At 42.7% G+C, this 26,576-nt stretch overlaps 1 protein-coding gene across 1 annotated transcript in view; it reads left to right on the forward strand.

The window, feature by feature from the left end:
* The window catches only part of LOC139388272 (GDNF family receptor alpha-2-like), an 86,383-nt gene extending 72,836 nt beyond the window's left edge, over positions 1-13,547 (forward strand). The window contains exons 6-10 of the mRNA XM_071134838.1: positions 9,587-9,696; positions 10,283-10,423; positions 10,577-10,761; positions 11,552-11,599; positions 12,018-13,547. Coding sequence (XP_070990939.1) covers positions 9,587-9,696; positions 10,283-10,423; positions 10,577-10,761; positions 11,552-11,599; positions 12,018-12,161 — 628 coding nt within the window. The 3' untranslated portion in view covers positions 12,162-13,547. The remainder of the gene's footprint in view (positions 1-9,586; positions 9,697-10,282; positions 10,424-10,576; positions 10,762-11,551; positions 11,600-12,017) is intronic.
* The last annotated feature ends 13,029 nt before the right edge of the window (positions 13,548-26,576 follow it).

Genomic DNA, 26,576 nt, shown 5'->3' on the forward strand with positions numbered 1-26,576 from the left:
TATGATCTCTGTAATTGCAAACAAAGGTTTCTGTACCAAATATTATGTTCTGCTTTTCTGATGTATCAAATACTTATGTCATGCAATAAAATGCTAATTAATTACTTAAAAATCATACAATGTGAATTTCTGGATTTTTGTTTTAGATTCCGTCTCTCACAGTTGAAATGTACCTATGATAAAAAATTACAGACCTCTACATGCTTTGTAAGTAGGAAAACCTGCAACATCGGCAGTGTATCAAATACTTGTTATCCCCACTGTGTGTATGTGTGTGTGTGTGTGTGTGTGTATATATATATATATATATATATATATACAGTGCCTTGCAAAAGTATTCGGCCCCCTTGAACTTTGCAACCTTTTGCCACATTTCAGGCTTCAAACATAAAGATATAAAACTGTATTTTTTTGTGAAGAATCAACAACAAGTGGGACACAATCATGAAGTGGAACGACATTTATTAGATATTTCAAACTTTTTTAACAAATCAAAAACTGAAAAATTGGGCGTGCAAAATTATTCAGCCCCCTTAAGTTAATACTTTGTAGCGCCACCTTTTGCTGTGATTACAGCTGTAAGTCACTTGGGGTATGTCAGTTTTGCACATCGAGAGACTGACATTTTTTCCCATTCCTCCTTGCAAAACAGCTCGAGCTCAGTGAGGTTGGATGGAGAGCATTTGTGAACAGCAGTTTTCAGTTCTTTCCACAGATTCTCGATTGGATTCAGGTCTGGACTTTGACTTGGCCATTCTAACACCTGGATATGTTTATTTTTGAACCATTCCATTGTAGATTTTGCTTTATGTTTTGGATCATTGTCTTGTTGGAAGACAAATCTCCGTCCCAGTCTCAGGTCTTTTGCAGACTCCATCAGGTTTTCTTCCAGAATGGTCCTGTATTTGGCTCCATCCATCTTCCCATCAATTTTAACCATCTTCCCTGTCCCTGCTGAAGAAAAGCAGGCCCAAACCATGATGCTGCCACCACCATGTTTGACAGTGGGGATGGTGTGTTCAGTGTGATGAGATGTGATGCTTTTACGCCAAACATAACGTTTTGCATTGTTGCCAAAAAGTTCAATTTTGGTTTCATCTGACCAGAGCACCTTCTTCCACATGTTTGGTGTGTCTCCCAGGTGGCTTGTGGCAAACTTTAAACAACACTTTTTATGGATATCTTTAAGAAATGGCTTTCTTCTTGCCACTCTTCCATAAAGGCCAGATTTGTGCAATATACGACTGACTGATTGTTGTCCTATGGACAGAGACTCCCACCTCAGCTGTAGATCTCTGCAGTTCATCCAGAGTGATCATGGGCCTCTTGGCTGCATCTCTGATCAGTCTTCTCCTTGTATGAGCTGAAAGTTTAGAGGGACGGCCAGGTCTTGGTAGATTTGCAGTGGTCTGATACTCCTTCCATTTCAATATTATCGCTTGCACAGTGCTCCTTGGGATGTTTAAAGCTTGGGAAATCTTTTGTATCCAAATCCGGCTTTAAACTTCTTCACAACAGTATCTCGGACCTGCCTGGTGTGTTCCTTGTTCTTCATGATGCTCTCTGCGCTTTTAACGGACCTCTGAGACTATCACAGTGCAGGTGTATTTATACGGAGACTTGATTACACACAGGTGGATTGTATTTATCATCATTAGTAATTTAGGTCAACATTGGATCATTCAGAGATCCTCACTGAACTTCTGGAGAGAGTTTGCTGCACTGAAAGTAAAGGGGCTGAATCATTTTGCACGCCCAATTTTTCAGTTTTTGATTTGTTAAAAAAGTTTGAAATATCCAATAAATGTCATTCCACTTCATGATTGTGTCCCACTTGTTGTTGATTATTCACAAAAAAATACAGTTTTATATCTTTATGTTTGAAGCCTGAAATGTGGCAAAAGGTCGCAAAGTTCAAGGGGGCCGAATACTTTCGCAAAGCACTGTGTATATATATATATATATATATATATATATATATATATATATATATATATATATATATATATATATATATACACACACGCCGTCGTTTTCATGACGCACTTTAGTTTGGGTGGAGAAATAAAAACCCTATTACATATTCCTGCGCCTGTCTCATATCATTATACAGTGGGAGACATATATAAGTGCATTCGGAAAGTATTCAGACCCCTTGATTTTTTTCCACATGGTGTTATGTGAAAGCATTATTCTAAAATGGATTCAATATAAATTTTTTATCATCTATCTACACACAACACCCCCCATATTGACAAAGCGAAAACAGGTTTTTAGATTTTTTTTTTACAAATGTATTAAAAATAAAAAACAGATACCTTATTTACAAAGGTATTCAGACCCTTTGCTATGAGACTTGATATTGAGTTCCGTTGCATCCTGTTTCCATTGATCATTCTTGAGATGTGTCAGCATTTGATGGAGCAGACAACATTGACATGGGACGAAATACTGGACAGTAAAGGATACTGGATGTGGGAGGAAATACTGGCAGGAGAGGATCGCCTACCGTGGAGGCAGGTGGAGATGGCACGGGAGGAACGGCGACGATATGAGGGTACACGGCTAGCACGGAAGCCCGTGAGGCAGCCCCGATATTGTTTTGGGGGGGAACACGAGGAGATTGCATGAGTCAGGTCAGAGACCTGAGCCAACTCCTGGTGCTTACTGTGGGGAGCATGTTACTGGTCAGGCACCGTGTTATGCGGGGGAATGCACGGTGTCTCCAGTACGCTATTCTAGCCCGGTGCGCTCTATTCCAGCTCCTCGCATTGGCTGGGCTAGGATGGGCATCCAGCCAGGAAGGAGGGTGCCGGCTCAGCGCTCCTGGTCTCCAGTGTACATCCTTGGACAAGGATATCCTGCGCCGGCTCTGCGTACTGTGTCTCCGGTGAGTCTGCACAGCACAGTGCGTCCTGTGCCAGGGCGAGAATAAACATCCAGCCAGGAAGGGTTGTGTCAGCTCTACACTCCAGACCTCCAGTGCGCCTCCACAGTCCAGTACGTCCTGTGCCTCCTCCCCGCACTCGCCCTGAGGTGCATGTCACCAGCCCGGTACCATCAGTGCCGGCACCACGCACCAGGCCTACAGTGCGCCTCGGCAGTCCAGTACGTCCTGTTCCTCCTCCCCGCACTCGCCCTAAGGTGCGTGTCCCCAGCCCGGTACCACCAGTCTGGCACCACGCACCAGGCCTACAGTGCGCCTCGGCAGTCCAGTACACCCTGTTCCTGCTCCTCGCACTCGCCCTGAGGTGCGTGTCCCCAGCCCGGTACCACCAGTGCCGGCACCACGCACCAGGCCTACAGTGCGCCTCGGCAGTCCAGAGCGTCCGGCAACAGTACCCAGTCCAGAGCGTCCGGCGACAGTACCCAGTCCAGAGCGTTCGTCGACAGTACCCAGTCCAGAGCGTCCGGCGACAGTTCAAAGACCGGAACCTCCAACGACGGGCCACAGTCCGGAACCTCCAGCGACGGTCCCCAGCCCGAGGTCTCCAGCGACGGTCCCCAGCCCGAGGTCTCCAGTGACGGTCCCCAGCCCGGGTCTCCAGCGACGGTCCCCAGCCCGGGGTCTCCAGCAACGGTCCCCAGTCCAGAACATCCGGTGATGATCCACGCAGCGAGGGTCCCCAGCCCGTGGCCTACGGTGAGGATCCGCAGTCCAGAGCCTCCGGCGATGATCCACGGGTCAGTGCTACAAGAGCGGACTCAGTGTAAAGAAGGGGGGCGGCGTCCAGAACTAGAGCCACAACCGTGGTTAGATGCCCACCCAGACCCTCCCATATAGGTTTAGGTTTGCGGCCGGGGGGCCGCACCTTTGGGGGGGGGGGGGGTACTGTCACGCCCTGACTTTAGTTATCTTTGTTTTCTTTATTATTTTGGTTAGGTCAGGGTGTGACAAGGGTGGTTTGTTTAGTTTTTGTATTGTCTAGGGGTTTGTCTAGTCTAGGTGTTTATATGTCTATGGTTGCCTAGATTGGTTCTCAATCAGAGGCAGCTGTTTATCGTTGTCTCTGATTGGGGACCATATTTAGGTAGCCATATTCCTTGGGTATTTTGTGGGCCATATTAGCTTCACGGTTCGTTTTGTTGTTTTGAAAAATGTGTTCAGTGTTCTCTCTCTCATTTAAAGAAGTATGAATTCATATCACACACATATCACACACATATCCTCCATATGATGACCGTGACAAGATGTCTCACTTATTTTTTTAATTTAACCTTTAGGTAGGCAAGTTGAGAACAAGTTCTCATTTACAACTGCGACCTGGTCAAGATAAAGCAAAGCAGTTCGACATATATAACAACACAGAGTTACACATGGAGTAGCTAGTGAGGGAGATAAGTGTTTCCAGTTTCAGAGATTTTTGTAGTTCATTCCAGTCATTGGCATTAGAGAACTGGAAGGAGAGGCGGCCAAAGGAGGAATTGGCTTTGGGGGTGACAAGTGAGATATACCTGCTGGAACGCGTGCTACGGGTGGGTGCACGCTGTATAATGATATCAGACAGGCGCTGGAATACGTATGAGTTTTTTTTTTCCTCAACCCAAACTAAAGTGCGTCATGAAAACGACAGGGACGAAGCCCAAAACAAACACGTGTGTATACAGTGGGGCAAAAAAGTATTTAGTCAGCCACCAATTGTGGCCTGTAATTTTCATCATAGGTACACTTCAACAATGACAGACAAAATTAGAAAAAATAATCCAGAAAATCACATTGTAGGATTTTTTATTAATACGTACAACACTAAACAAGAATGGTGTTCATGGAGGACATCACGGAAGACGCCACTGCTGCCCAAAAAAAACATTGCTGCACGTCTGAAGTTTGCAAAAGTGCACATGGATGTTCCACAGTGCAACTGCAAAATATTGTGTGGACAGATTAACCTACTGTTGAGTTGTTTGGAAGGAACACACAACACTATGTGTGGAGAAAAAAAGGCAGAGCACACCAACATCAAAACTGAGCTCTTCAGTAAGGCCATTCCTTTTCCTCAGATTGCTCAGTTTGGCCGGGCTCTAGGTAGAGTCATTGGTGGTTCCAAACTTCTTCCATTTAAGAATAATGGAGGCCACTGTGTTCTTGGGGACCTTCAATGATCAGACATTTCTTGGTCCCTTCCCCAGATCTTTGCCTCGACACAAAGCTCTACGGTCAAATTCCTTTGACCTCATGGCTTGGTTTGTGCTCTGACATGCACTGTCAACTGTGGGACCTTATAGAGACAGGGATGTAACCTTTCCAAATCATGTCCAATCTTGATTGGACCACAGGTGGACTCCAATGAAGTTGTAGAAACATCTTGTCACGGATCCCCCCCGGTACTGCTGATCATTCCGTTCACCAGCTCCGGAGTTCTAAGTCACTAGCCTTCTAGGCGTCACTGAACTGGATTCATTACCATCAACCCCGGACTATCTTCTCTCATTATGCACACTTGGTTCCCATTCCCCCTAATTAGTATGTGTATCTATGTGCCCTCGTTCCACATTGTCCTTGTCAATTATTGTCCCATATCCATCGGTATTGTGAGTACCTGTGCTCTGCTGTATCGGCTTTCGTGCTACGTGTTGTTGTGCACTTGTTATTATGGGTCTCGTCCCATGTTTACACCTCACTCTTTTGTTTGGGTTATATCCCTGTGTTATACAGTGGGGCAAAAAAGTATTTAGTCAGCCACCAATTGTGCAAGTTCTCCCACTTGCACAACAAAGCCTACCAACAGTAACATACTACGCTGCCAGGGACTCAAATCCTGCAGTGCCAGACGTGTCCCCCTGCTTAAGCCAGTACATGTCCAGGCCCGTCTGAAGTTGCTAGAGAGCATTTTGATGATCCAGAAGAAGATTGGGAGAATGTCATATGGTCAGATGAAACCAAAATTGAACATTTGGGTAAAAACTCAACACGTCGTGTTTGGAGGACAAAGAATGCTGAGTTGCATCCAAAGAACACCATACCTACTGTGAAGCATGGGGGTGGAAACATCCTGCTTTGGGGCTGTTTTTCTGCAAAGGGACCAGGACGACTGATCCGTGTAAAGGAAAGAATGAATGGGGCCATGGATCGTGAGATTTTGAGTGAAAACCTCCTTCCATCAGCAAGGGCATTGACGATTAAACGTGGCTGGGTCTTTCAGCATGACAATGATCCCTAACACACTGCCCGGGCAACGAAGGAGTGGCTTCGTAAGAAGCATTTCAAGGTCCTGGAGTGGCCTAGCCAGTCTCCAGATCTCAACCCCATAGAAAATCTTTGGAGGGAGTTGAAAGTCCGTGTTGCCCAGCAATAGCCCCAAAACATCACTGATCTAGAGGAGATCTGCATGGAGGAATGGGCCAAAATACCAGCAACAGTGTGTGAAAACCTTGTGATGTCTTAGAGAAAACGTTTGACCTCTGTCATTGCCAACAAAGGGTATATAACAAAGTATTGAGATAAACTTTTGTTATTGACCAAATACTTATTTTCCACCATTTGCAAATAAATTCATAAAAAATCCTACAATGTGATTTTCTGGATATTTTTTCTCATTTTGTCTGTCATAGTTGAAGTGTACCTATGATGAAAATTACAGGCCTCTCGTCTTTTTAAGTGAGAGAACTTGCACAATTGGTGGCTGACTAAATACTTTTTTGCCCCACTGTAGGTGTCCCTTTTGTCCAGGTGGGAAAGGGCAGTGAGGAGTGCAATAGAGATTGCATCATCTGTGGATCTGTTGGGGCAGTTTGCGAATTGGAGTGGGGTCTAGTGTTTCTGGGATGATGGTGATGTGAGCCATGACCAGCCTTTCAAAGCACTTCATGGCTACTGACGTGATGCTATGGGGCGGTAATAATTCAGGCAGGTTACCTTCGCTTTCTTGGGCACAGTGCAATGGTGGTCTGTTTGAAACGTGTAGGTATTACAGAGGGAGAGGTTGGAAATGTCAGTGAAGACAATTGCCAATGTGGAATCATGAAGTAAGCAAACATATGGGCATATGGAATCATATAGTAACCAAAAAAGTGTTAAACAAGTCCAAATATATTTTAGATTTGAGATTCTTCAAAGCAGTCACCTTCTGCCTTGTTGACAACTTCGCAGACTCTTGGCATTCTCTCAACCAGCTTTTTATTTTTTACCTTTATTTAACTAGGCAAGTCAGTTTAGAACAAATTCTTATTTTACAATGACGGCCTATCCCGGCCAAACCCTCCCCTAACCCGGACAACGCTGTGCCAATTGTGCAACGTCCTATGGGACTCCCGATTACAGCTGGTTGTGATACGGCCCGGGATCAAACCAGGGTCTGTAGTGACGCCTCTAGCACTGAGATGCAGTACCTTAGACCACTGCACCTCTCGGGAGGTAGTCAAATGGAATGCATTTCAAATAACAAGTGTGCCTTGTTAAAAGTTAATTATCGAAGCATTCTGCAGCAATATGCCATTCCATCTGGTTTGCATTTAGTGGGACGATCATTTGATTTTGAATAAGACAATGACCCAAAACACACCTCTAGGCTGTGTAAGGGCTATTTGACCAAGGAGAGTGATGCAGTGCTGCATCAAATCACCTGAACTCAACCCAATTAAGATGGTTTGGGATGAGTTAGATCGCAGAGTGAAGGAAAAGCAGCCAACAAGTGCTCAGCATATGTGGGAACTCCTTCAAGACTGTTGGAAAATAGATTTAGATTTGTTTAACTCTTTTTTTTGCTTACTACATGGTTCCATATGTGTTATTTCATAGTGTTGATGTCTTCACTATTATTATATAATGTAGAAAACATAAGAATAAAGAAAAAGCCTTGAATGAGTAGGTGTGTCCAAACATTTGACTGGTATTGTACACATAGTGTATGAAAATGCTGCATGTCATGTTTCAAAATCGATATCTTTCTTACCTCTATATTGTTTATGTCCTCTGGATTTGAGAAGACGAGTTCAATGGTAAGCCTATCAGGTAGCCTAAATTCTTGCACAGCATCTAGCCTAGGTTACTCGATGCTATTTCACTGACTTATGATCACTTTTTTTCTCTGGCCTCCATTCATTTAGTCACCCTTATTTTGACCATCCTACAACGGGAAAAACGCCAATGAATGTTGAACGAATTATGATAGAGCCATGACGTTTTGGCCATTGGTTTTCTTAGAGGATCATCTACACAATTACCCATTTGTCAAAATGTGTGTTTTTGATTGGACACCCTATACCAAGTTAGGGAGCTGATGGCATATAGAAATGTGTTTTTCATGTTAATGGTAGGGCAGAAAGAAATAGTATACTGCTTTTGACCAGGGTACCAGGGCTTTGGTCCAACGTAGTGCACAATATAGGGAACAAGGTGCCATTTAGGACATAAAATTGAAAATAACTCTAATTAGAATCGAGGAAGACCGGATGAGGGAAATATTCACAACTGAGAAAGGCCCTTTTTGTTTCTCTTTTGAGTTTCTCTTTTGAGTGCACATCGGCGACTTTGAACGTCCTTGGTGGCTTTTTTAATGGGCATTGAGACAAAACTGGAAGATATCAACAGGACATTCATGCTCGGCTCACATTCCCTTCCCCGTGAGAGACTGAAAATGTAAAGCAAATAATGATCTCTGTGCGTTTCTTTTTCCACTGGCTACCTATGCCTGCGGAGGTGTCTGGCACTCTACAGTACAAAGCAGATGGCTACTGTTTGGCCTTGGTTAACACCGCCTCATAGCCTTACATAGCCTCATTCAACATGCAATGAAAGACGGCTTACTTTGGCTTGAGGTAACGTGAATGCAATGTCGTTTTTATTCAACCTTCCATTATCAATGGCTTGTGTCGAAGTCGATTATTCCCCCTCTCAAATCAATTGGAGACGACTGTGAGAATGGATGGTAAGGTTGGGATTGAGACTCTTCAACAGCAAAAAGTAGTTGCTGGGTAGATAATCAATAACCATTGGAATTCAAAACAACTGATTCACCTTATTTTCGAACTACAAAAAACTATAAATCTCCCATAAAATAGCCTTACAATATGATCATAATGCTTACTGTAAGTACTCTAGTGGGTGGTTCCAATGGCTTAGTGGGTTAGAGCATGATGCGGGCAATATTAGGGTTGTGGGTTTGACTCCTGCATAGAATCGATGTACAAAACATTATCGTCACCTGCTCTTTCCAATACATAGACTGACCAGGTGAAAGCTATGATCCCTTATTGATGTCACTTGTTAAATCCACTTCAATCAACTGCAGATCTGCTGGGTTTTTCATGCACACACTGCTGGATTTTTCATGCTCAACAGTTTCCCGTGTGTATCAAGAATGGTCCACCACCCAAAGGACATCCAGCCAACTTGACACAACTGTGGAAAGCATTGGAGTCAACATGGGCCAGCGTCCCTGCGGAACGCTTTTGACACCTTGCAGAGTCCACGTCCTGACGAATTGAGGCTGTTCTGAAGGCAAAAGTGGGGTGTGCAACTCAATATTAGGAAGGTGTCCATAATGTTTTGTACACTCAGTGTATGTGTCCCTGTCTTTAAGTTCCTTCGGTTGAAATGGCGTTATTACGAGGAATGTTTTTCATCTGCCCGTGTGTGTGCGTGTAGGTCAAGACTGGCTGATTTCCATACCACCTGTCAGATGACTGGTCACTCCATCAACAGCTGTCCCCATGATAACTACCACGGCTGCCTAATGGCCTATGTAGGCCTCATTGGTGAGTACATACACACCCTCTCTCGCAACTCAATCCCCAAAGAAAACGCCATACCTTACCATGGGGCCGCCTGAAGATCATGGAGTGTTCCACATAATTTTCTGTATGTTAGTAAAACTGTGAGAAATTAAAACCGAAACTAACCTTGATTTTTGTTCAATTTAGGCATTGGAGTTATTCTTTGGCTTTAATTCCGAGTGGTTACGGTTAGCGTTAAGGTTTGGGGTAGGTTTAAAACAGATAAAAAACATTACTAAACGATTGCCTAGCACTGGGATTGAAAACGCGATGCTCGGTTGAAGACCATTCTCAACCCTATCCTCAGAGGCCTAGCTCGTCGCAAGCCTACTAGATGGTATTAGAGGCTCGCGTTGCCTCTAGTGGATGGTAGGAAATTGCTATGTAAATTAAATGTCACCCCTTGCCATAGTTTCGTCATTTCAAATATGCCTAAATATGCCGTAGTCCACTAGAGTTTGGCTTCCTCTCTCCATTTAACAGCAATTTGCTGTAGGGTATCACAGCAGAAGCGTTCTTCAAACGTACTCTTGGTTCTGAATATTGTCTACTCCCTCCCTCTGTCCAGGGTCTGATGTGACTCCTAACTACATGGACAGCAGTCCCAGTAACAGCACCATCTCTCCCTGGTGCTCCTGCAGAGGGACTGGCAACCAGGAACAGGAGTGTGACGCCTTCCTCAGAGACTTCACACACAACACCTGCCTCAGTGAGTGGAATGCAAGTGTGTGTGTGTGTGTGTGTGTGTGTGTGGTTGTGTCCCTCTGTTTCTTTTTCTAACAGTGACCTAGCTGTAATACCTGCACTCCATCTAGCCTTTCTCTTCTTTCTTCTTCTCTCTCTCACCTGCCTGTTTCTGTAGAGAATTCCATCCAGGCGTTTGGCTATGGATCAGAGGGGAGTGTACTTCCCGCCACAGAGTCTTTGGCCACGCCCTTTCCTCCCATACAGCCACCCCTCAACTCTAAACCCGCTCCTTCTCTCCAAGCCAATGACATCAAGCCTCTGGATAGCGCTTGTGTTTTCTCAACCTGTGCCAACCTTAAGGTGTGTGCCTGTGTGTGCGTGTCAATGGTTATCAATAGTGACGTTAGTTCATGTGACGTATCTACTTTCATAGTGTATGTATAAATGATTTAATCATCCGACACTTGACCGGCTGAGGAAATATCTAGTCCTGACGTTCTAAATATTCCGTAACTGGGATGGAGGCTGGAGGGGAAATACACACATGGACAGAACACATCAGGGTAACTGTGAGATGGATGGAAATATTCATGCTGTGTGTACATGGATGAGTGTGTGTGTGTGTATACTGGACTGTGTGTTTAAACTGTCAACGGCCTGCAGCTGGCAGTCTAATCTCAGGACTTCTGTCTCCTGCACGGAACCCCTGACATTCAGACTGATCACGAAGAGGTCGGTGGGAGGGAGGTGTGTGTGTGTTTGTGTGAGTGTGTTTGTTATACTAGTTATTTATCTCTCAGTTTTCTGCTCTCTATTATTCTCTTGATTTCCTGGCCATGAAAAGAGCTCTTCCTGTTCCGAGAAGAGATAAGATCTGATTGGTTCTCCCACCCAGGAGACGGGCAGGGATATGCTAATGAGACCCATAGAGTCGCTGATGGGGCGGGGGGGGGGGGGGGGGTAGAGACTGTCCCTCTGGCAGTGTGTGAGGAGTTAATCACAGACTTCATTCTCTCCTCCTGTAACTGCATTTAAAACCTGAGCTGATAATGTGAGGATTCATCTGCAATATATATATATATATATATGTGTGTGTGTTGTTGCTTATGCTGTGTGTACGTCGATGCTGATGGCGTGTTTTTTTTTCCAGGATGGAGGACAAAAGTGCATTCCTTCCAATGACTTCGAGTGTGAAGAGGTGAGCATGAGTATTTGCGCATTGGTGTGTGTGTGTCTCTTTGACTGTGACAGAACTCATAACAGGTTTTCTGAAAGCAGCAGCCCTCCATCTCTCCTCCTCCGTGACACTGTCCATTTCTCTCTCCTCCTCCACGTTCTGTCCATCTGTCATATCTGCTTTACTCTTCTCTGCATCTCCATCTACTCTGTCCATTCATCCATCTATAAACATCTTCATCACTATGTTCATCCATCCATCTATTCACTCATAACTCAACCCTGTCATGCTGCTCTTTCTCTCATTTTCGCTCTCTTTTCAAAGCACATTTACATCAGTACATCATGACTAATTCTCTTTCTCCCTCTTTTTCTCTCTCTCCAATTACCTTTACATGACCTCTCTTTACCCCCCCCCCCCCCTTCTCTCTCTCTCTCAGGCATTATTGGCCCAGGGTTCAATGGACTCTGAGGGAGAGGAGGAGAAAGCCCAGAGGTCTGCAGCAGCCTCTGGACCCCTGGGTGTGAGAGGGTGTGTGAGTGTGTATGTGACCATGCTGGGGCTTCTGCTCCAGGCTCTGTAAGCACACATACTCACCTGACCCCTAACCTATAAACCCCGTCCTCGGGTTCAGACAGGAAGCTAGAACGCCACGCACAGGAACTTCTGTGACATCCCATCCTCCACTGCCATGTCAACCAAAACAATAACAACAACATCAAGAGGAGAGCAGAGGATAAGAGAGGAGCAAAGTGAAAATGGAGAGGAGATGTGAGGAGATGATGAGGATAAGAGAGGAGGGGAGGGAGAAGAGATGGGCACTGATCCTACAGCACAGAGAGAAAGAGAACAATAGAGAGAACATGAGACAGATGCTGAATCGACTGAAGGATGTTTTGATGGATCACCAGAGAGACTTGAGCCTCTGATTCTGTCCTATTCTCCTACCCGAAACATTGAGGACTGAGTTCCACATTACCGTACTTTGTATTGATGCGTTTCTGAGTGCATGGACACTTTGGCTGAGCTGGCAGTTCTGATGTCTTAACTGGTAGAGAGTACAATGAGCTTGTGAAGTGTGTTGCCAACAGACGCACTTGTTAAAATAATGGGAGACTGCACCTCCAGAAATTCATGCTCATACACATTTTAAAAGAGACTGTAAACCTCAAGTGCGGAGAATGGGACAGAGCAACAATCAAGGAGAGGACTAATGTGCTAGAGCCAGTGACTATATACTTTGATTGAATGGACTATACTGACATTGGACCGGACAGTACTGACTATTGTGATTGGAGCAGAAAGTCCAGAGAGGCGGGACTGTTCCTCTGTCTCTTACCTCAGTAATACACATCAACTTCACACACAGAGACACAAATCACACCCTTTCATCTCTCTCTCTCGCTCCCTATAGTCTTCACTGCCTGGTAGACAGGGTTAACACACATACACACGTGTGTTACACATGTGCGAACACACATTCAAATATATACACACACACATACATACACACATACATACATACATACATACATACATACATACATACATACATACAGCTGAAGTCAGAAGTTTACATACACTTAGGTTAGAGTGATTAAAACCAGTTTTTTAACCACTCCACAAATTTCTTGGCAAGTCAGTTAGGACATCTACTTTGTGCATGACACAAGTAATTTTTCCAACAATTGTTTACAAACAGATTACTTCACTTATAATTCACTGTATCACAATTCCAGTGGGTCAGAAGTTTACATACACTAAGTTGACTTTGCCTTTTAAACAGCTTGGAGAATTCCAGAAAATTATGTCATGGCTTTAGAAGCTTCTGATAGGCTAATTGACATCATTTGAGTCAATTGGAGGAGTACCTGTGGATGTATTTCAAGGCCTACCTTCAAACTCAGTGCCTCTTTGCTTGACATCATGGTAAAATCAAAAGAAATCAGCCAAGACCTCAAAAAAAAAATGTTGACCTCCACAAGTCTGGTTCATCCGTAGGAGCAATTTCCAAATGCCTAAAGGTACCACGTTCATCTGTACAAACAATAATACGCAAATATAAACACCATGGGACCACGCAGCCATCATACCGCTCAGGAAGGAGACACGTTCTGTCTCCTAGAGATGAACGTACTTTGGTGTGAAAAGTGCAAATCAATCCCAGAACAACAGCAAAGGACCTTGTGAAAATGCTGGAGGAAACAGGTATAAAAGTATATATATCCACAGTAAAACGAGTCCAATATCGACATAACCTGAAAGGCCGCTCAGCAAGGAAGAAGCCACTGCTCCAAAACCGTCATAAAAAAGTCAGACTACGGTTTGCAACTGCTCATGGGGACAAAGATCGTACTTTTTGGAGAAATGTCCTCTGGTCTGATGAAACAAAAATAGAACTGTTTGGCCATAATGACCATCATTGTGTTTGGAGGAAAAAGGGGGAGGCTTGCAAGCCGAAGAACACCATCCCAACCGTGAAGCACGGGGGTGGCAGCAGCATGTTGTGGGGGTGCTTTGCTGCAGGAGGGACTGGTGCACTTCACAAAATAGATGGCATCATGAGAGGGGAAAATGATGTGGATATATTGAAGCAACATCTCAAGACATCAGTCAGGAAGTTAAAGCATGGTCGCAAATGGGTCTTCCAAATGGACAATGACACCAAGCATACTTCCAAAGTTGTGGCAAAATGGCTTATAACTTGTTAGGGATAGCCACCTTTTTAAAATTTTCGCCTAAATGACATACCCAAATCTAACTGCCTGCAGCTCAGGCCCCGAAGCAAGGATATGCAAATTCTTGGTACCATTCGAAAGTAAACACTTTGAAGTTTGTGGAAATGTGAATTGAATGTAGGAAAGAGAATATGACACAATAGATCTAGTAGAAGAAAATACAATCTTTGAAATGCAAGAGATAGGTCCCAGTTCCAGCCATCACTCTGGTTGTAATTCGATGGTGTCGACAATATGGTAGCAGTGTAGTTGCAAAGTTTCAGACGGATAACGTGAAGTATGAGCGAGCTACATGACCTTTAGTGTGAAGTCACCCAGGTACATTTGGGCAAATCGTGAAAGAGACATTTGCATTCATATAAAAATTTTCTGCAAGAATATCGTCAAATCTGTATACTTGGACTTTTCCAGTATTAGTAGCCACATTATATAAGTTCAACATTTGCAAAACAACCAGTTTTCATAATTCATAACTCATAACTAATTTTTGTTGAAAAGGAAAAGGCATGCTGTCGTACAAGATTAGTAGCTACATTTTACTACATGTACCGGGTTTCTGGATTCCCGTAAAGCCATCTAGCTAGCTATCTAGCTAGCTTTGTTTGGTGGTGCTTATTTGACAAAGTTAGTCGTTCAAGTGAAGACCGCCCGCGTCATCGGCGTGCCATGAAGGCATCGCTCTCTGACCAAATATGGCTAAATATCCTATAGAATATACTACACCCCTAATGATATAGTGAAGTCTGGTTACGTTCTAGGATCTCTGAGGAATACATACGAGTTTGATTTGGCTGGTTGAAACAACGTTTAGGGTTAGATTTTTACAGATTCCTTTCTTTGGAGTGGAAATACAAAATTGATCGTACATGCTATATGGACCTTTATAGGATATGAAAAATGATTTTATCTAACATAACCACACTTTATGTTATCTCTGGGACCCTTTGGATGATAAATCAGAGCAAGATTTCAGAATGTAAGTACACATTTCACATTCAGAGGTGAATTTATCAAACCTATCGCGGTGAAAAAGTGTTTTGTTGTTAGGAGTTCTCCTCAGACAATAGCATGGCATTTCTTCACAGTAATATATACTGTAAATTGGATGGTGCAGTTATACTAACAAAAATTTAAGCTTTCAGCTGATATAAGACACTTCTATGTGTCGACAATTGTTGTTACTCTAAAATCTGCAATCATGATGGGACGCCTATCCCTAATTAAGGGCAACAAAGTTGAGTGGCCATCACAAAGCCCTGATCTCAATCCTATAGAAAATTTGTGGGCAGAACTGAAAAAGTGTGTGCTAGCAAGGAGGCCAACAAACCTCACTCAGTTACTCCAGCTCTGTCAGGAGGAATGGGCCACAATTCACCCAACTTATTGTGGGAAGCTTGTGGAAGGCTACCTGAAATGTTTTACCCAAGTTAAACAATTTAAAGGCAATGCTACCAAATACTAATTGAGTGTTTGTACACTTCTGACCCACTGGGTATGTGACGAAAGAAATAAAATATGAAATAAATCATTCTCTGTATTATTATTCTGACATTTCACATTCTTTAAAATAAAGTGGTGATCCTAACTGACAGGGACATGTATAACTAGGATTAAATGTCAGGAATGAACTGTCAGTGGAAAAACTGAGTTTAAATGTATTTGGCTAAGGTGTATGTAAACTTCCGACTTCAACTGTACATACATACATGCATGCATACACACACACACCCACGTGCATAAACACCACCTCAATGACACCTTGCAGACTTCTGCAGACATTATTGTAAGTTAAAGTGATTTTCTATCTCAGTTGTGTTGTTGAGAACTGCTAAAGGCAAACGGAGTCATTGTAAAAACATGATAAAAAAAAAGTCTCACTGCACAACTGTGTGCGGCAGTTTGAGTGTATACATTTGTATTATATAGCTGTGTGTGTGTGTGTGTGTGTGTGTGTGTGTGTGTGAGCGTGAGTGCGTGTGTGTATTATAATTGTGTGTAATATACCTCTGAGACTGTGGAGTATTTTTCTATGTTGGAGACACGGAGCGCGGACGTGGCACACACTTGTTGCTACGGAGACTGGTGGTGCCAACACTCATTTGTGTCCGGTCTTATTGTACTTGTCATCTTTTCTTTTCCTGCCGGGAGAGAGGGGGGGGGGGAAGAAGAAGAAGAAGAAGGGGAGACAGAACATGAGAGAAGTTAGAGGAGGAGGAGAAAGGAGATGAGCGGAGGCTTATAACGTGCAGGTTTCTGTGTAAGCTTTAACGGAATTACAGCAGTGTATATGAAATATGTGTCTAGAGGCCTCAATAAAAAACCTCTGTAACATTGCCTGAGTCCTCTGTGTGTTTTGGCTGAAGACTTCATGAGATCTGACTGATGTCTGTCTGCGTTTTCCTACTTCAATCAGCAATGGTTTTATTTAGTACAAATACCATATTAAACTTACGCAATAAGGCCCGTGGGGGGTAGGTATATGTCCAATATACTACGGCTAAGGGCTGTTCTTAGGCTTGATGCAACCGCGATATACCACGCCTGTCAGCCAATCCGCATTCAGGGCTCGCACCAACCAGTTTATAATATGTTATAACTAGTGTAGTATTACTATATTTATATACTATGGTATTCACTTTAGTGTTTTTGCAGACATTACTGTAGTATTTATTATACTGTTTTTGTTTTAATATCTTTGACATAGAAGTGGGGGTTTTCTTCTTGAATCCTACTGGACACATTCTAAAAGAGCACATTTTCCATAACCTGTAAGTATGAACGGCTAGGTTGAAAGCTTCTGCTCTTTTCTATAACCTGTAGGTGGGTAGGACTGGAGCCTGGGATAGTGCAAAGCTTCTGCTCTTTTCTATAACCTGTAGGTGGGTAGGACTGGAGCCTGGGATAGTGCAAAGCTTCTGCTCTTTTCTATAACCTGTAGGTGGGTAGGACTGGAGCCTGGGATAGTGCAAAGCTTCTGCTCTTTTCTATAACCTGTAGGTGGGTAGGACTGGAGCCTGGGATAGTGCAAAGCTTCTGCTCTTTTCTATAACCTGTAGGTGGGTAGGACTGGAGCCTGGGATAGTGCAAAGCTTCTGCTCTTTTCTATAACCTGTAGGTGGGTAGGACTGGAGCCTGGGATAGTGCAAAGCTTCTGCTCTTTTCTATAACCTGTAGGTGGGTAGGACTGGAGCCTGGGATAGTGCAAAGCTTCTGCTCTTTTCTATAACCTGTAGGTGGGTAGGACTGGAGCCTGGGATAGTGCAAAGCTTCTGCTCTTTTCTATAACCTGTAGGTGGGTAGGACTGGAGCCTGGGATAGTGCAAAGCTTCTGCTCTTTTCTATAACCTGTAGGTGGGTAGGACTGGAGCCTGGGATAGTGCAAAGCTTCTGCTCTTTTCTATAACCTGTAGGTGGGTAGGACTGGAGCCTGGGATAGTGCAAAGCTTCTGCTCTTTTCTATAACCTGTAGGTGGGTAGGACTGGAGCCTGGGATAGTGCAAAGCTTCTGCTCTTTTCTATAACCTGTAGGTGGGTAGGACTGGAGCCTGGGATAGTTCAAAGCTTCTGCTCTTTTCTATCCATGTCAATTCATTGGATGAGAGGAGGAGGCAAATCAGGCGCAAGGAGGGAAGGAGTAGTTAACTCTAGGCTAAGTGTGAATGCTGAATTCTGATGTGAATTTACCAGTTGTGCAGTCATAAATACGAGTTGGATGCATTCACATGCTTTGAACTCATTGAGAAACGCTGATTGGCTAATGGCAAACAAGCAGCGTCATCCATAAACTAAAAGGACAGCGATCATGCTTGTAAACAAATGATATTGTTAAAAAAACATAAACGATTGCTTTCTATAAATAATGTTTTGTTGCATTTAACAGCCCAAAATGCTGTTATCGGGGTCATTTCCTTGGTAGGTGACGTCAGAGTTCAGTATGTAGGAGAAGTCAGAGCTCAGGGATGATAGACGAGTTCCCCACTAGTGATTAACAGTTGGGGGGCTTGTTCAACTGGATTTTTCCCCCCAGTCATATGTGGTAAATACCACCTTTCCACTTGGTTATGAAAACAGCATACGGGTGCATTCGGTGGTGCTCATGGATCAAGGGTCATAACTCAATCGGCTAACATATTTCCCAACATGATTTTAATTCAAACAAACGTTATAAAGCCAAAATATGGAGATGATAAGAAGTCAAGGTCTTTTACAACAGGGTTATTCAACCGCAGCCCACTCAGGGCAACAGGGTGACCAAATGAACACGCTCCATCTGTACCTTGGAAAAGAGGAGAATATATTTCTGATGATGTCATCTTTATTTCTCAACTCAAATTAAACTGATTGGAGCTACAGTGCCTTGCGAAAGTATTCGGCCCCCTTGAACTTTGCGACCTTTTGACACATTTCAGGCTTCAAACATAAAGATATAAAAACTGATTTTTTTGTGAAGAATCAACAACAAGTGGGACACAATCATGAAGTGGAACGACATTTATTGGATATTTCAAACTTTTTTAACAAATCAAAAACTGAAAAATTGGGCGTGCAAAATTATTCAGCCCCCTTAAGTTAATACTTTGTAGCGCCACCTTTTGCTGCGATTACAGCTGTAAGTTGCTTGGGGTATGTCTCTATCAGTTTTGCACATCGAGAGACTGACATTTTTTCCCATTCCTCCTTGCAAAACAGCTCGAGCTCAGTGAGGTTGGATGGAGAGCATTTGTGAACAGCAGTTTTCAGTTCTTTCCACAGATTCTCGATTGGATTCAGGTCTGGACTTTGACTTGGCCATTCTAACACCTGGATATGTTTATTTTTGAACCATTCCATTGTAGATTTTGCTTTATGTTTTGGATCATTGTCTTGTTGGAAGACAAATCTCTGTCCCAGTCTCAGGTCTTTTGCAGACTCCATCAGGTTTTCTTCCAGAATGGTCCTGTATTTGGCTCCATCCATCTTCCCATCAATTTTAACCATCTTCCCTGTCCCTGCTGAAGAAAAGCAGGCCCAAACCATGATGCTGCCACCACCATGTTTGACAGTGGGGATGGTGTGTTCAGGGTGATGAGCTGTTTTGCTTTTACGCCAAACATAACGTTTTGCATTGTTGCCAAAAAGTTCAATTTTGGTTTCATCTGACCAGAGCACCTTCTTCCACATGTTTGTTGTGTCTCCCAGGTGGCTTGTGGCAAACTTTAAAGAACACTTTTTAAGGATATCTTAAAGAAATGGCTTTCTTCTTGCCACTCTTCCATAAAGGCCAGATTTGTACAATATACGACTGATTGTTGTCCTATGGACAGAGTCTCCCACCTCAGCTGTAGATCTCTGCAGTTCATCCAGAGTGATCATGGGCCTCTTGGCTGCCTCTCTGATCAGTCTTCTCCTTGTATGAGCTGAAAGTTTAGAGGGACGGCCAGGTCTTGGTAGATTTGCAGTGGTCTGATACTCCTTCCATTTCAATATTATCGCTTGCACAGTGCTCCTTGGGATGTTTAAAGCTTCGGAAATATTTTTGTATCCAAATCCGGCTTTAAACTTCTTCACAACAGTATCTCAGACCTGCCTGGTGTGTTCCTTGTTCTTCATGATGCTCTCTGCGCTTTTAACGGACCTCTGAGACTATCACAGTGCAGGTGCATTTATACGGAGACTTGATTACACACAGGTGGATTGTATTTATCATCATTAGTAATTTAGGTCAACATTGGATCATTCAGAGATCCTCACTGAACTTCTGGAGAGAGTTTGCTGCACTGAAAGTAAAGGGGCTGAATAATTTTGCACGCCCAATTTTTCAGTTTTTGATTTGTTAAAAAAGTTTGAAATATCCAATAAATGTCGTTCCACTTCATGATTGTGTCCCACTTGTTGTTGATTCTTCACAAAAAAATACAGTTTTATATCTTCATGTTTGAAGCCTGAAATGTGGCAAAAGGTCGCAAAGTTCAAGGGGGCCGAATACTTTCGCAAGGCACTGTAATTGCACTTACTGACATCTGCTTTCAAAAATAACCTGCAAATAAATAGTGCCTGCCGCTGGCTGCTGATAAGCGTTATTGACTTACTCATCAAATTTTGCCAACACATGGCTAAACTTTGTATAACCAGCTAAACAGCTGCTCTTAGCTAAAATGTGTTTGGAATTACAGGTAGCTGCCAAAATAAAGAAAACGCTTGAGTAAATGAGAGCTACAAAGTACTGTATATTGAAAGCAGGGGCTTCCACACAGTTGTAGTTTGAGTGTATTAAGCAATTAACATCCCATCATGCTTAGGGTTATGTATAAAAATGTCCAGTTGCCCATTATTGTGGCTACCATGGCTAGAAGACGAGATCTCAGTGACTTTGTAAGAGGGGTCTCAAAGGAGCATAGGGGGATTTAATGTGTGTGTGTCTCTCAAACCAATTGAACTGAACACTCATGGGAGATTCTAGAGCAGTGCCCGAGACAGCTTTTTCCACCACAATAACAACGAAACACACAATGATGGCTTTTGTCACAGAACAATGGTGTCACATCCCTCCAATAGAATTCCAGACTTTTGTGGACTCTTTGGCAGGGCATATTGCAGCTGTTCTGGCAGCTCATAATGGCTCATCAACCCTATCAGGGCACTTTATGTTGGTTTCCTTTATTTTGGCAGTAGTTTTCCCACTCATGGGTGGCACTAATTGGGATATGAGTGGGGTTTACGTACCATAGTATACTACCATACATACCGTAGTATACTATGTTAAACTATAGTACATACTATAGTACACTGTGTGACATTTCTAATGGTACAGGGTATTGCAATGTAGTAAAAACAATTCTATAGTAAGTTCTGTTGCTGTTTTTCTCAATCGCGTACATGCATGTTTTGGAACTGTGGACTTTTGCAAAACAGTAAATACATTAATCAAAACTATATTTTACCATCAACATTGCAAATACATTCATCGAAAGAACACAACTGCCTGCAAAAAGATTAACGCAACCATAGTTATCTCTTGAGTCCAAGCAGATAAAACAAAGTTTGTCCGTGTTTAAGAAATCCCAGTAGATAAACACATTTTCTTTACAGTCACTAAATCAGGTCAAAAATGAAAGTATAACTATCCACAGGTGCAGAATTATGGGCAATCTCCTTTTACATTTATTTCACTAAACAATTTCATACAGATCAAATATTATTCCCAGTGTTGGGCAAACTATATGTTTTTTTTATGAGAAATTTGTTAGCAGGATTCATTCATTGGTATCATCACAATACAATTCCATGTATTCAATACAAGGGTTGGTTTACTAATAGTTTTGTCAACTTTCTATTGGCGCACAGACACACAATCCACACTAGAGATAAAGGAAAAGAGATGGAGGAACACAACAATGGAGGAACACAACTGATATGAATGAGGCCTCAATCCACACCAGAGCAAAGCTCTATAATGGTAGGTCACAATGTTGGAGATGATGACTTAGGAGGAACCCAACTTCATTCTCTGCATGTCTGCAATATTGTAAAAAATGATAACAATTACACAGTGCCCATTGCCTCAATCTTTCCATATGTAGTTCATGGTATGAAACTGATGGGGTCATTTAGAATTTTGTGCAGTACAATTTACTGATTGTTAGGAACTGTGAACACAATTGCACACAGATTCTCATCTGATGAAAACAATGTTAATATTCTGTGAACAAAACACTTAACAGTAAATGTAGTATTCACTGATGACATCTATATGTAATCATTTGCAAAAGGTGGTCTACGATACAGATGAAGTTGGAAGTTTAAATACACCTTAGCAAAATATATTTAATCTCAGTTTTTTACAATTCCTGACATTTAATCCGAGTAAAAATTCCATGTCTTAGGTCAGTTAGAATCACCACTTTGTTTTAAGAAAGTGAAATGTCAAAATAATAGTAGAGAGAATGAATTCGTTCAGCTTTTTTTTCTTTCATCACATTCCCAGTGGGTCAGAAGTGTACAAACATTCAATTAGTATTTGTCAGCATTGCCTTTAAATTGTTTAACTTGGGTCAAATGTTTCGGGTAGCCTTCCACAAGGTTCCCACAATAAGTTGGGTGAATTTTGGCCCATTCCTGGCCCATTCCTCCTGACAGAGCTGGTGTAACCGAGTCAGGATTGTAGGCCTCCTTTCTCGCACACGCTTTTTCAGTTCTGCCTACACATTGTCTATGGGATTGAGGTCAGGGCTTTGTGATGCCCACTCCAATACCTTAACTTTGTTGTCCTTAAGCCATTTTGCCACAACTTTGGTATGCTTGGGGTCATTGTCCATTTGGAAGACCCATTTGTGACCAAGCTTTAACTTCCTGACTGATGTCTTGAGATATTGCTTCAATATATCCACATAATTTTCCTCCCTCAGGATGCCATCTATTTTGTGAATTGCACCAGTCCCTCCTGTAGCAAAGCACACCCACAACATGATGCTACCACCCCCGTGCTTCACGGTTGGGATGGTGTTCTTCTACTTGTAAGCCTCCCCCTTTTTCCTCCAAGCATAATGATGATCCTTATGGCCAAACAGTTCTATTTTTGTTTCATCAGACCAGAGGACATTTCTCCAAAAAGTACGATCTTTGTCCCCATGAGCAGTTGCAAACCGTAGTCTGATGTTTTTATGACGGTTTTGGAGCAGTGGCTTCTTCCTTGCTGAGCGGCCTTTCAGGTTATGTCGATATTGGACTCGTTTTACTGTGGACATAGATACTTTTGTACCTGTTTCCTCCAGCATTTTCACAATGGCCTTTGCTGTTGTTCAGGGATTGATTTGCACTTTTCACACCAAAGTACGTTCATCTCCAGGAGACAAAACGGATCTCCTTCCTGAGCGGTATGACAGCTGCCTGGTCCCATGGTGTTAATACTTGCATACTATTGGTTGTACAGATGAACGTGGTACCTTCAGGCATTTGGAAATTGCTCCCAAGGATGAACCATACTTGTGGAGGTCTACAATTTATTTTCTAAGGTCTTGGCTGATTTCTTTACATTTTCCCATGATGTCAAGCAAAGAGGCACTGAGTTTGAAGGTAGGCCTTGAAATACATCCACAGGTACACCTCCAATTGACTCAAATGATGTGAATTGGCCTACCAGAAGCTTCTAAAGCCATGACATCCTTTTCTGGAATTTCCCAAGCTGTTTAAAGGCACAGTCAACTTAATGTATGAGCACTTCTGACCTACTGGAATTGTGATGCAGTGAATTATAAGTGAATCTGTCTGTAAACATTTTTGGGAAAAATTACTTGTGTCATGCACAAAGTAGATGTCCTAACTGGTCTGCCAAAACAATAGTTTGTTAACAAGAAATGTGTGAAGTGGTTGAAAAACGAGTTTTAATGACTCCAACCTAAGTGTATGTAAACTTCCAACTTCAACTGTATGCAAGTCACATATCCAAAAATTGAACATGATTGAGAAGACTGAAATGACTGAATATTACAAAATTATATAGTAAGCACTGCACAATCAAGGGGTACTACAGTGTGTATTATTGTGTTATAGAGCATAATGCACAATTATATAGTAAGGACCACACATTATCAAGGGAAAATACGGTGTGTAGTATACTAATCTACAGTATACAACAGTTTACTACAGAATACTATATAACTCTACAGTAGAATAGTATTAGAAAGTTAACTGTGGTATTTTTTTTATGTGGGTTGAGCTACTACCTTAAAGTTACATTTAGGGTTCTCATAAATTTTATGTGTCAGTGCTGATTTTCATTCTTCTCCTCTAATCAAGGACAGATTGAGACCTGGGACACCAAGTATATCATATTTGACTCTCCATTATAGAGAAAGCTTGGTCAGAGAATATCTTCAATCTATTTTTATTTCACAATCCCCCTTTTTCACTTTTTCGATACACCTCTTTCTTTCTTGCTTTCTCTCTTTCTCTCTCTCTCTCTCTCTCTCTCTCTCTCTCTCTCTCTCTCTCTCTCTCTCTCTCTCTCTCTAGTGCACACGTCTGTCTTCCCATCCCACCTCATGCTGTTATTGTTTATCTTGGACTCAGATCTAATACAGGTTGTATGAAAGCAGCAGCTGTCCATCTGTTCTCCTCCTCTGTCACGCTCTGTCCATCTCTCTCTCTTCCCCGTGCTCCTCCTCTACAGACTGTCCAGATGTCATATCTTCTTTACTGTTCTCTACATCTCCATCTACTCTGTCCACCCATCCATCCACTCAGCCATCCATCCATCTATCACATTGAATTAAAACAGTATTTTACCTGTCCAGACAGACCCACTGACATATTTAACCCTCACAGTGGTGTCTGCATTGCGTCTGTAAGAAAGTTGTTTGTCTGTGGATTCATCATTATTACTACATTATCACACGCACACAAGCACGCACACACAAGCAGAGACAGACAGACAGACAGACAGACAGACAGACAGACAGACAGACAGACAGACAGACAGACACACAAACACACACACTGTGCCTCTGTCAGCGAGCGAGAGGAGTTAATCACAGTCTTCATTCTCTCCTGCTGTAACTGTTTTTCAAACATTAGCTGATAATGTGAGGATTTATCTGCAGTGTGTGTGTGTGTGTGTGTGTGTGTGTGTGTGTGTGTGTGTGTGTGTGTGTGTGTGTGTGTGTGTGTGTGCGTGTGTGTGTGTGTGTGTGCATGTGTGCTTGTGTGTGTCTGTGTGCTTGTGTGTGTGTGTGGTTATGCAGCAGCAGAGACAAAGGGGCATTTAGCCCTCCTGCCCTATCGCTATAGCAACATGTGCGAAGTGCGTAGGGAAAAGGCTAATTACGAGCTATGAAGAGGAGGGGAGGGGGGATCGACAGAGGTGAGAACGGGAGGAAGAGGGGAGAGAGGGGTGTTTTAAAGAAATGCCGGAAAAGAAAGAGAGAAAATAAAGAGCAGTCTCTGCCTCACTCTCTCTTTTTCTCTCTCCCATTCCTCCTCCCTAGCCCTCTATAGATATTTCTTTCTCTCCCTCCTAGTCTCTATCACTGCCACCCACTTTTTCCCCTACTCTGTCTTTCTGGCACGACATGATTTCACCAAACAGGACACGTTCCTGGATCGTCTTTATTATGTTGCCCCTGACAACAAGTCCATCAACCAATCAGACCATCGCATGCCTTGTGAAATCATCTGCATGTGCAAGATGTGCAATGCCCCCCCCTTGTACCCACCAAAATTCAAAATGTCTTGTTCATTTAACTAACCTACTGTGCGCTGCTGCAAATGCACTGCTCTTCAATAGAAGAGGTAAGCTGTTATTCAAATGTTCCTTTATCATGAACCTCAAGTCCAAAAATTCCAAGTACAATGTTAGCAAACATTATTCTTTGTTTGGCCTTCTTGTAGATCGCAGCCTTGTTATAGACCATCACTTAGCATTGAGCTAGCCTGCTAAGAGAAATGAATTGTAAAAAGTGAGCAAGCTAACATTTAGCTAGCTGGTACTGAAGTGTCATCCCATGCTGCTTATTAGCGGATAATACGTTTGGATGATTATTGTAGAAGTTGTTGAAGTTTTGCAAGTACTGTAGCTGGAATGGAGGTAAAATAGGTAGCTGGTAATATATCATTATCAGCCAATAAGAAGCTAATACTAAGCACATGTGACATGTAACATTAGGCAAATTCTCTTGCGCAAAATTAATATTAAAAGTATGATTAATATCTTCAACACCAGACCTAGCTAAATATTAGCAATGGATCGTGGTGCTGGATAGTCATTGATGTCTGTTCTGGATCGTCATATCCCTGTGTCTGTTCTGGATCATCATGTTCCTGTGGTGGTCCTGGATCATCATTTCCCTGTGTCTGTCCTGGATCAGCGTATGACTGTGTCTGTCCTGGATTGTCATATCACTGTGTCTGTCCTGGATCGTCATATCCATGTGTTTGTCCTGGATCGTCATATCATTACGGTCATCCTGGATCGTCATATTACTGTGGCGGTTCTGGATTGTCAGATGACAGGCCTTATTCAGATGATAAATAGCTTTAGTTGTAACTGACATCAAACATTTGTGCTTATTGAGTTTTACACGTCAGATTTTATTTTTCAGATAGGCATGGAAGGCTTCATAAAAAAATGGGGGAAGAATGAAAGAAATTAAAAACATGCACATTGAAGTCCACATCATAAAACCAGATGATGACGAAGATAAATATATTTCTGAATTGGTCAAAGGGCAAGTTCCACCTTCATCATGTAAAACATGCAATTCTGCATGCCCCAAGGACAAAGTCAG

This window comes from Oncorhynchus clarkii, chromosome 29 (assembly GCF_045791955.1).
Source record: "Oncorhynchus clarkii lewisi isolate Uvic-CL-2024 chromosome 29, UVic_Ocla_1.0, whole genome shotgun sequence".
In the NCBI taxonomy this organism is placed as follows: Eukaryota; Metazoa; Chordata; class Actinopteri; order Salmoniformes; family Salmonidae; genus Oncorhynchus; species Oncorhynchus clarkii.